Source organism: Pimephales promelas, chromosome 3 (genome assembly GCF_988280905.1).
Source record: "Pimephales promelas chromosome 3, fPimPro1.hap1.1, whole genome shotgun sequence".
NCBI classification, from domain to species: Eukaryota; Metazoa; Chordata; class Actinopteri; order Cypriniformes; family Leuciscidae; genus Pimephales; species Pimephales promelas.
In genome coordinates this window covers 17,974,380-17,986,768 of record NC_142771.1, presented here as the reverse complement: position 1 = coordinate 17,986,768, position 12,389 = coordinate 17,974,380, and the positions used below count along the sequence as shown (strand labels likewise).

The 12,389-nt window shown below is 36.5% G+C and overlaps 1 protein-coding gene across 1 annotated transcript; it reads left to right on the top strand.

Moving 5' to 3' along the window:
- The first annotated feature begins 653 nt into the window (after nt 1-653).
- ifnphi3 (interferon phi 3) lies at nt 654-4,506 on the top strand. The gene is made up of 6 exons (XM_039687484.2): nt 654-1,703; nt 1,807-1,944; nt 2,220-2,303; nt 2,395-2,541; nt 3,833-3,928; nt 4,032-4,506. The coding sequence occupies exons 2-6, from the start codon at nt 1,819-1,821 to the stop codon at nt 4,137-4,139; spliced, it is 561 nt and encodes a 186-aa protein (XP_039543418.1). The 5' UTR covers nt 654-1,703; nt 1,807-1,818; the 3' UTR covers nt 4,140-4,506.
- Nucleotides 4,507-12,389: the final 7,883 nt, after the last annotated feature.

Genomic DNA, 12,389 nt, shown 5'->3' with positions numbered 1-12,389 from the left:
TCAAAAGTTCTAGTTCTACTCGATTTGTTGAGGTGTGTGTGTGTGTGTGTGTGTGTGTGTGTGTGTGTGTGTGTGTGTGTGTGTGTGTATTTATACAGGGAATGACAATAATAACTTATTGTCTGGAAAAATAAGTCATAAACACGTGTTGATGAGTAGGCCTACAATGAGAGATTTATTAATCAGAGATCGGGTTGGTTCTGCCAAGCCCGGAGGCACTTGGCAGACCAGCAGTGCTCGATTCCTCTTGCCCTCAAACAACCCGTTAAAGGAAAGAATGTGATTTTTCTTGATCACAGCTTGGTTCATTGTTTCAGTTCCCTGTCCTCATTTTCACTTTCCAAGGTATAATGCCACCGGGGGTCTCTCCATTTACCCACGAGGTTGAAATACCAGTCATTTATTGTATTTCACTAGAAACAAACTACAACGACAAATCTTTTTCTTTTCTTCTTCTTCTTGCACGTAAAACCACAACCACAAAGATTAAAACGCACGGATGCCATCTTGGGCAAATCCCAGCTCTAGTGTCTAGTGTGCTCTCAAAATGAATTTAAATAATTGTCATTTGTATTATAAATATAACAAAATAAAAGGCACAATGCATTGTTATAATATTAGAGTATTATATGTATTATTCTTAATTATTTTCAGAATAGATTTTGGTCTAAAAAGAAGCCTAAAATTAACATCAGTCAACAGATTTATTGTTTAAAAAAGAGCATTTGTGACTTTGGTCTAGTTTAATACCCAACGATACCGCAGGCCAAGACCAATACCAAAATCAGAGGCAAGAATGACCAGAAATCTACCAAAGAAAGGATCTGTGATTGCAATTTGGAAATGACCGTACATGTCACAAATAGCCACACAGTGTTATAAGCATATTCTGTGGTTAACCTCCTAATTTCACTGTAAGTTACTTAACATTTCTCTTTTTACTCTTTGTTTTTTTACACCTGTGCTGCTATAGCAGTCTTTTTAAGTGTTTGACACTTGACGCAAGGAAAATCAGTTGTTTTAATTGTAATACAAATGTAATTCTCATCACATTATAAGAGACTGTAAAATATAAGCCTAAAATCTGCCAGCACAATCTTATCAAAATTAGTAGGCTATTTTATAATTTGGTGATTTGTATTTGATCATCTTGGAAACGTTAGAAAATGTTTTAACTGATTTTTTGTCGATCACCTCATCTGTGTGACTAAGCCTTCAGTAAGTTGGAGCCTAAATTATAGCTAAGTTGTCAACAAATAGTTCTATCGTGAACAATAAACGTGTGTCAACATGCCACAAAACGAAAAGATATCACTACTCATCTGCCACAATTACAAATAGCCTACGTTGGCATGTTTTTTTAATTTTTTATTTAGGTTTCGTTTGTACCTTGGGCTGTTAGATACCATAACCTTTTTAATATAAATTAAAGAGCAATAGTTGTGACTCCAACATGAGATTAACATGGTCTTGTGGCTTCATAACGTTCATAGAGGGGAAATCTGTCTTGAATTGGCATACACACGCCAGTCAGCATAATTAAAACAAACCGCGAAGTTAAAGACGTCTCGAAAACAGAACGTACATCAATGATCCCCCAACAGTTTTCGATCCAAAATGCAGTATATAAACTGCAGACCTGCTGTGAGTATATCATATAACAACAAACACAAGTTTTGAAGGATACACAACGATTCAACAAGGTAAGCAGTCAAATTTAGAGGCTTATAATTAATTTAATTATTTATTGCTTGAAATTGCTGAATCCTATTGCTTTAAACTCATACTCTCCGATCCTCTATATAGGCATTTCTCAGAATGGACCTTCATTATGTGGCCTGGCTGTGCACCCTTTTCTGCTTTGCGCAGGTTTGGTCATTGCCAACAAACTGCATCCTTCGAAAGGACTTAATGGAGAAAACATGTGCATTTATAGAGACTGCGGTAAGAATCGTTTGCAGATCTCGGATCATATATATGTATATAGTATTTAGGTTATTATATATATATATATATGTATATATATATATATATATATATATATATATATATGTGTGTGTGTATATATATATACATATACATATATATATATATATACATATACATATATATATATATATATATATGTATATGTGTGTGTACTATATATATATATATATATATATATATATATATATATATATAGCTATATTATTTAACTAAATACAATTTTATTTTAGGGTGGCCTTTTCCCTTCGCAATGCTTGGACGAGCGCGTTCCCATTTCTTTCCCGCAAAATGTGTTCGAGTCCAGCAACAATCAGGTAAAAACTTTCAATAACCGTTTAATTTTGCATTACTTTAGGTTGTTTTTGTGGACATGAGGTCATTCTTCAACTCTTACTGTTTCTGAAGGTTTCTGGTGTTGAAAAGGCTGTTTACCAGACACTCCAGAATATTGACGCACTGTTTGAGGACTACAGTGTTCCAGACCAGTGGGATGCAGAAAAAATGACTGAGTTTCGAGGCATTGTATACCGGCAGATTGAGGAAAGCAAATGCGTAAGAAAACAGCATACTTAATTTTCGTTAATGTCTTCAACTTTAGACATCCTCTCCTTGTTCAAATGATATGCAAATAAATTACAATTATAATTACATTAAATTGTAAAAGTCATTCGCGGACCTCGTCTATGCTAAGCTATAGTTGCATGCTGTTTCAAAGCTAAATAATCGCCCAACATATTAGGTTATACAGGATTAACTTTTTTTTTTTAATCATTATTAAGCTGCAATTCGTTTATTTCACTAGCCCAAGTTCGAGTCTTTTGGCGGTTTGTATGGCTAGTTCTTATCTTTTCGTTTGTTAACTTTATATTGAACTTGAACTTGAACCTGAACCTGAACTTGTAGTATCAAAAGCTTTCAAGATAAAATGAATGGGCCTAATGAAGTGCTCAGAACAACTTAAATTGCATTTTGAGACTCATAAAGCCCCAAGAGACGCTGGAAGTATAGAACCGGTCAGTTGTTGCCCTGGATTGTATACATGCAAAAGAAATAGGCTATTTGAGACTGGCGGCCTCAACTGATGAATCAGAATCAAGTAAGAGAGATGGGGAGATGTATGGAGTTAATATTGTGCCATAATTAAGCAAACAAATCCCCTGGCTGAGCGCCATCTACTGTTTTAGAAGAGAACACAATACAAATTTGTTACTCAAATGCATTTTCGCTCAAATTGACCTTTGTACTTTCCGATTGCTTTTTGTTTGTTTGCGAGTCCAGTTTTCCTTTGCAAAGCTGATCGAGTTTGTTTGCAAAATGCTGATTTGTTTGTTTAGTTATGGCACAATATTACCTCCATAGAGATACCCCTTTAAGAACGATGTGGATTTACTTTACTTAAATTGTAAATGCAATTAACACCAATGAGGTAGGCTAATAGCCCTCTTGGGGAAATATATTTTTTAATTTTATTTTTCACTTCAAAATAAAAACTAAAGCCTAATTTTTACCCCACAAATTTAAAAACATTAATTTGTCCACAAATCTCTTATTAACAAATAAATACAACGTAATACAATGTCATAGATCACTATTATTTTTAGAAACAAAATGAGATTGGTTAACCTCGATTTAGTTAACTTTCGATAACTGACTAAATTAATGTTGATGATATTCAGGTGAAATGACAAAATTAAAATACCATAGCCATTCATCAAGCATCAATGAGATAAGATTTTGTGTCATGTATAGTCTAGAAAACAAATCTTACCCATATGTATGTATATGACATTTATTTAATTTGCATTCAGTATTTCATGTTTTCTGGGTCTTGGCAAATGTATAGATCATGGGCAAGTCTGAAGCGGACCAGGATTTTCCCAGCAGAGACGCCTCACTCAAGGTTTACTTCGAGACTATATCCTCTACTCTGAAAGAAAAGGTACGCTTGTGTCCCAAACCTAACTGTCCCATTACCTCTTATATACAGTAGGTAGGCTAATAATTTTTTTTTAATGTTGTTGAATGCATTTTTATCTGTGCAGGATTTTAGTTACTGTGCTTGGGAAATTGCGAGAAGTGAGATTCTCCGCACCCTGAACTTCATATTGAAGAACAACTCTGACATCATGTATGGATCTCCAGAAATCTAGATGCTTACTCGCAAGCTGGCTTATTTATTTATTTATTTGTTTGTTTGTTTGTTTGTTTGTTTGTTCGTTCATTTATTTATTTATTTATTTATTTATTGTCTCCTTTGTGGCTTTAAAGGTTCTTTGGATAAAAGCGTCAGCTAAATAAATTAATGTAATGTATTGGCTTTCTAAGCCTGCACTGTAAGGGAAATAACTGTCAGTTTCACTTTTGATTTCGATTTGTTACGTCACTATTTCCATTCAGCACTGGACAGTTCACAGCTTGAAGCCTTGATCCCTCCAGTAGAGTATTCATTTATTTAAAATGTTGTATTTTTGTATGTTTTTAAAAAATATATAATTTCTGAATAAAAAATACATTTTGAATACACTGACCTCTCAGAATATTGTGTTATCAAAGTATCATTTGTGAAATTATTACCTTAAATATCTGATTGAAAGAGGTCAATGCAGAATGATCCATAAAAAAGAGGGGGAAATATGAAAAAACGAAGGAAGGATGGATGAGTATATGAAATAATATTTGGTGTATGTGGAATATTGAGGTTGATATTTTAACTACTTTATATTATATTTTAACAATTAGATTCAAAGGGCTTTATTTATTGGCTTTATAAGTTTTTGAAACAATGTTGTCAAAGCATTTACAAAATGATAAAACATTCACTCAGGACGAAAAGCAGATAAATGGCATTTGCTCCCTAGGAAAGAAATATGCTGGAAGACCCTAACATTATCTTTTCCATGGCATCCATAAATATTGAAACGGATGCCGAGACACATCAAAGAGACTTGCTCTAATAATTTACAATTGAAAAAGGCAGATATTATTATGCTTCAAGAGACTCATTCTGACTTACAGAATAGACACACTGGAATTGTGATTGGAAGGGAAATATTTTAATGAGCCACGGGACTAATCTTAGAGCTGGTGTTGCTATAGATAGTCTCTGTCTGTAATCAACCATGTTTGAGATAATACCTGGTTGACTTTTAAAAGCAGATATTATGGTTGGACAAATAGGGTTTTCCTTTTTTAATGTATATGCTCCAAATGGCGGAAGATATTTTTTTGAAAAGTTATCAGATGCCTTGTCAAATTGCCCACAGGAAAATGTTGCTACATCTGCTCATATTAACTGGGATAAATGTGCATCCTTTTTGTTGGGAGACTGGGTGGAAACAGGACCACCTCAATTGCCAGTGGAAATGGGTTCAAGATGCATTTAAAGTACTTGGTGTTTTTTTTTTTTTTTTTTTTTTTTGGGACAGCCCAATACACTGAAACGAATTGCGAGGGATTAGCAAATCGGGTGATCGGCAGATTACAGAAATGATGATGGCTTCTCCCAAAGCTCTTTTTCAGAGGGATGTACTTGATCAATCATCTGGCTGCCTCAGTGCTATGGCACAGAGTAACTGTTTTAAATCCTCCAAATGAGTTGCTTATTACCATTCAAAAGGCTTTTGTGGATTTTTTTTGGAACGGTTACCATTGTCTTATTCCTGGTATACTTTACCTGAGGGAGGTCAAGGACTAATACATATAGAGTAAAAAATAGCAATGAGATTACAAATATTACAGAGGCTTTTGTATTGTTCTGCTCTTTTATGATGGGTTACATTTGCGTTGTCTATACTAACGGATTTAGGTGTGATAGGCCTATAAACAGTTGTTCTTAATGGAGAAGCCCTTTGAGGAAAAATGTCTTCCCTAATTTTTACATCAGTAATTAAATCATGGAAATATTTAAACTTTTCAAGAACAGAAAATGTGCACCATGGGATTTCAGAGCGTTTGTTTTTTAAATTGTCTTTTAAGCTACCATCTATTGTGTCTTTTGTTTCACTTTTTTTTTTTTAAATGCTGGAGTCAGTAATTTAATTTGAATTGTTTTGACACAATGTCAGTGGTGAACTGTGTTGTCACTTGCTGCACAGGTTAAATTAAAATCTCTAAGAACTGTGGATAGGATGATATTATATTTGTGTTAAATCTGTGCATGTTGCACATTTGCAAGGGAAAACAGATACTTAATAAGAAAAGATCTCTATTTGTGAAGAAGTGTGTCTCTCTCTCTTTCTCTCTCTCTCTCTTTCTCTCTCTATCTCTCTCTCTCTCTCTCTCTCTCTCTCTCTCTCTCTCTCTCTCTCTCTCTCTCTCTCTCTCTCTCTGTGACCTTAGACATTGATGATGTGACCTTATACATTATACATTTGTGCATCTATGCTGCTAATTGTTCCAGCAGAAGTTATTTTTTTCTAGTTCTAGCACATCATGCTATGATCCGAATAGACCTATTCACACTTTAACCACATATCCTGTTTGTACATTGCTGCAAAATAACATCCTGTTTTTGTCTATTTCTATGTCTAGAGCAAATGCACATGTGTTGTACTGTATACATTACAGCATGACTAAGTCAAATATATATATATATATATATATAAAACATCTTTCATATAGTGAAGCTTATTTTTGCTCTTTTGCCCTTTACACTTTTTTTTCTGATGAACCTAAGACTGTCTCAGTTTTCTAAATCACTAAAATATTTTACCAGTTGCTATTGTTTAACTGTTGCTTTGAGTAAACTTGGACGGGTATGGAGCTAACGAATGAATGTTCACAGGCATTGACTGTAAACCATTTAAACATTGTTCTTTTTACACAGATGAAGAATGAGGGAAACCAGCTATATTTGCCACACTTTTAATGAACAAAAATATAAAATTGTTTTGGGCCAAAATATATTGTAATTAACAAATTACAAATTCATTACATTAACAATAAAATGCTGTTAAAATGCGTTAACTTGGCATTTATGAAAATGCAACTGTTCCAAAAATACATCAACTCACATGGGGCCTCATTTATAAAATATTACGTAGAAACCGTCATTTCATCTTACGATTATTTCTAAAATGTGATTCAGAGAACGAAAACGTGCGCAGGCTATATCTCTCGAGCTCTTCCAGATGTGAAATCTATAAATCATAAATAATTTGTGCGCAGCTGAAGGGTTTCAGATCTCTGCCTTATAAATGCCATTAACATAAAAGATCACCATGCTAGCCACACCCATCTAGCCACACCCTAACCCTGATTTCCCCCTGTCCCTTGTTGTAGAGGAAATGCAATTATCCTGTCTCTTGTTTATTAATTTTAGATGCTTTTACACATATTTGGATAATGTATTAATATTATGCATTGCTTACATTATTTATTTTTGTTTCTAAGAAATGCCTTACTGTATGGGCAGAGATGTTGATTTGTCACACTTATATAGCACTTTTTCTGGGACCTCAAAGTGCTTCATATATGGTAAGGGGGAATCTCCTCAACCAACCAATGTGCAGCATCCACCTGGATGAAGCAACGGCAGCCATATTGCGCCAGAACGACCACCACACACCAGCTTATTGGTGGAGAGAAGTTATGTTAGTTATGTATGTCAAGTCACCTTTTTTGATTGATTCAGTTCCAGTTTTGATTCAGTTCCAGTGTTAAGATGAACTAATTTATTAATTGTTTTTTTGTTGTTGTTGTTTTGCAAAACTGCTATCATCGTCCAGCTCAGGTCTCATACAACAGCTTCTGTACAGGCAGATCTATAATTGTTGAAAATTGTGTCTGAAAGTGTTGAATGTATGAGGAGGAGCGAAACTGGGACTGCAGTATGCAGTTGTAAGTGTGCATCAGGACACAAAGATGTGGATCTACTCCTAGAAAAGGAAATCAGCCGTCTTAGTTGAGTTTAGTCATACATGCATGGCTTTCAAGGACATGAAAAGGCGGACAGCTTGCACCTCCTTTAAAGGGTTAGTTCACCCAAAAATGAAAATTCTGTCAGTATTTACTCACCCTCATGTTGTTCCAACCCCGTAAGACCTTCGTTCATCTTCGGAACAAAAATTAAGATATTTAGGATATTAAAATCGCTCCTGCATACAGTCCATAGGCTTCCTGAGGGACTGGCTCTTGCTGTCCTCGAAAAGTAATTGAAGACATCGTTAAAATAGTCCAAGTGACTACAGGGGCTCAATCTTAAGTTTATCAAACGACGAGAACACTTTTGTGCGCAAAAAAACAACAAAAATAACGACTTTATTTCAACTATTCACTTCCTTCTCCATAAGCCTATAGTCCGTTAACGTAGTGTGATTGCGTAGAGCTACGTCACACGTAGGCTCACTATTGGTCGACGCTGGTCATGTGTGTGTGATGCGTGTGACGTACAATAACAGAAGCTTACGCTATTAAACTAGTTAGCTGACTCGCGCAGAGGGAGAAATAAACGAATAGTTGAAATAAAGTCGTTATTTTTGTTGTTTTTTTGCGCACAAAAGTGTTCTCGTCGTTTGATAAACTTAAGATTGAGCCCCTGTAGTCACTTGGACTATTTTAACGATGTCTTTTATGACTTTTCGGGGACGGCAAGAGCCAGTCCCTCAAGAAGCCTATGGACTGTATGCAGGAGCGATTTTAATATCTTAAATATCTTAATTCGTTTTCCGAAGATGAACGAAGGTCTTACGGGGTTGGAACAACATGAGGGTGAGTAAATACTGACAGAATTTTCATTTTTGGGTGAACTAACCCTTTAAGTCCTTGAGAAGGATCTCGGGTCTTGGAAAAGTTACAACTTACATCAATCAACCTAATTTTGGTGATAAACAACAGGAATATGAAAGACTAAATAGATTATTGCCTCTTTGGATTCTGATACGTCAAGAAATCCCAAGCTGAAGACAAGAAGCCCAGAGTGGAGTCCACCTCTGATTCAAAGCATATTATTGGATTTTATGCTTTAATTAAGTTTTATTTGCCTATATTTTTATTATAAAAAAAGAAAACTAACGAATTGAAATAACTTTAATTGATTACCAAAACTGCCTAACTAGGCTTTGTTTCAGAGGACTCAAATGTTGAACAATGGGTTTTTATTATTAATAAAAATAAAACAAAATACAAACAAAAACTACTCCAAGGGTGAAAACTTGACTTGACCACACAGGACTAAAAAAACACAGGGAGAATAAATAGGAAGCAAACAAGCAGGTAATGAGGGAGGACATGTGGGGCAAATGAATCAATAATCAGGTAACAAGATGGGCAGGGCAAGACAAATTGACAGGAGAACACATGGCACAAGGAAACCATGACAAACAATGTGCTCACACCAAACATGACAAAAACCCAAACAAATGGCCTGTAAAACAAATCAGTAGACATGCATATGCTCACACAAAACGAACACGCAGCTAATAAGAACATACCAATGATCGCGCACATGAACTCGACAATCAACTACTGTGGACTTTGACTGAAAACAATAAAGGAACAGGTAAGTGAACTGGCTGAATTAACATCATTTTATTAATATCTTTAACATCTACTGCAGTCAGATTGACCGTGGTCCCTTATTAACACCACTCACTTGGCTGTGCACTCGTAATGACAAATCAAGGATGTGAAGAGGCTAAAAGCAGGTTTAGAACTTGCCCTATTGAAGTCAACAGGGAGGGAATTTTAAAAAGAGGATAACACAGTGTAGGCAACACCGATTTTTGTCGTTTTTGTCTTCCAGGATTTTTCTCTATATAATGGACTTGCTGGGCACCAAACGGTGCAAGGTCCAAATGAGAGTTTCAGTGTAGCTTCAACGGGCTTTAAACGACACCGGACCGTGAATAAGGGTCTTATATAGTGAAACGATTAGTCATGTAAAAAAAAATAAAAAACAGTTTTATAAGCACTGTTAAACGTACAGTATGCGATTTTTGGCCACCAGGGGTCACTCGTTTAAAAGAATAACAAAAGACTACTTTTGATGACGTCGGGAAAGAGCGTGGGCTCACGGGAGTTGTTGTCGCTGTCAATAGGTTTGTTTGAGATGAGCAAAATCTGCGCAGAACCGATCACCGGTGATCAGCGCGAGATGCATGCCGGTTAGAAATGTGTCCGAGAACGGTCCGCCTGGCTCTGATGTCATGTCGACGTATGTCAAAAAACTCTCGCGAGCGCAAGGCGCACCTGTCGGATTCTGCAGTCGCGCGCAGTTGCTCTCCCCCGACTGCGCTGATCAAAAGCATGATGGGAAACGACTTGCTGACGACACAGCTTAATGCTCATTGGTTTAAACAACTGTGATGTATTTTTCTCTTTTAACATGTTTGATTTTAAAACTCTGATATCATGTTTTATGTGTATACATATTTGTCATGGGTGAATAAACTCTCTGACAGTGCCATATGGGTTATTATGTGATGTCACATATGATATTTTTATGCACATGATATTTTTATTAAAACAATATATATATAAACACATGTCTGTATTAAAGAAAAAAATATTGATAAACACATATTTGGAATGTAATTAAATAACAAGTATTTTTGGTGTCTTGTTCGTTATATTTATTTTCATATAAAAGCAACAGAACTTAAAATTACATCCAGTTTATTAGCAACACCTGCACGAGGTGAATCCCATGAATCCCGCGATATCAGTCTTTGATCTCACAGGTGTCAGACCCACTGCGAGAACCGAGATTTGTCCGGCTTGATTGCGCTTTTTTCACTCCTCCTCTTACTGCAGCAGCCGCCTACTCTCGACTACATTGCAGGCTAGGCGAGGCGCATCTCAAACAAGCCTAATGACAATCAGCTCAGCTCATGACATGACATCATCGTTTCACAAAATATACTGATATACGGCATCTCTCTGTAGATTTAGCTTGTCAAGAAGCTTTAAATGCAACCCCGATGTTTACCTGTGTCATGCTTCTCCTGTCCCAAACCCTTCTCAGGTCATATTTTTCAGGTAGGCCTACGTTTGAGCTTTAGCTAATGAGCTGGCTGTAGCAGCAGAACCTGCAGGCAAAGCGTAATCGTGGTCCATAACTATTATACAGACGAATATAAATATTAATATTACGCTACTTCAATGAATGACCTATTTTAGAATATTTTTCATATATAGAGCGCACCGGATTATAAAGCACATAAGATACTGCAGTCAAACGTTTGACTGGGTTTGCGTTATTCATCCACTATGTGCTAAAGGCTAAAGGGAATGTAGTGAGTGCGCGGCGCCGGAGGTGAGGCGTTTATTTAGTAAGCATGAGAGAGCTGAAGCCGGCACGTACATTCGCAGCCTGACTCATAAGAGTATTCATTGTGCGCGGCTCGCTAACAGCAACAGTTGGCTGATTTGAATGAGACGACCCGGTTACTGTGAACGGGGAGCGCTTTGTGCGCGAGCAGCACCAGGGACAGTGTGTATGTTAAGAGTGAGCGCTCGTGAGCAGGCACGTGATTTACACACATAAAAATACGTACTACTTTTTTTTCTTCGTCATTTTCTTTGCTTTATTGGCGGTAGTCCAGTGTTCCCCTTTGTGTTTGGCGGTTTCGCCGGGTTCCGCAAGGAAGTTAGAGAAAATAGAGGAGTCAAAGGTAATATGACGCCATAGACGGGCGACGAAACGGAAATAAAGAAACGTCCCGTGTCTTCGAATTAAACTATAAATTTCTCCGTATTTGAAATTTGGTGGAAACTGTCAGGATAATGTAAGTACATATCTAACAGAAATATATAACATAGATACAGTTATTTTTGCTATTTTTAATGCAGAAAACATACATATTGTGGCTTTAAACGTACAGTATGCGATTTTTGGCCACCAGGGGTCACTCGTTTAAAAGAATAACAAAAGACGTACTTTGATGACGTCGGGAAAGAGCGTGGGCTCACGGGAGTTGTTGTCGCTGTCAATGACAACCAGCTCAGCTCATGACATGACATCATCGTTTCACAAAATATACGGATATACGGCATCTCTCTGTAGATTTAGCTTGTCAAGAAGCTTTAAATGCAACCCCAATGTTTACCTGTGTCATGCTTCTCCTGTCCCAAACCCTTCTCGGGTCATATTTTTCAGGTACGTTTGAGCTTTAGCTAATGAGCTGGCTGTAGCAGCAGAACGTGCAGGCAAAGCGTAATCGTGGTCCATAACTATAATACAGACGAATATAAATATTAATATTACGCTACTTCAATGAATGACCTATTTTAGAATATTTTTCATATATAGAGCGCACCGGATTATAAAGCACATAAGATACTGCAGTCAAACGTTTGACTGGGTTTGCGTTATTCATCCACTATGTGCTAAAGGCTAAAGGGAATGTAGTGAGTGCGCGACGCCGGAGGTGAGGCGTTTATTTAGTAAGCATGAGAGAGCT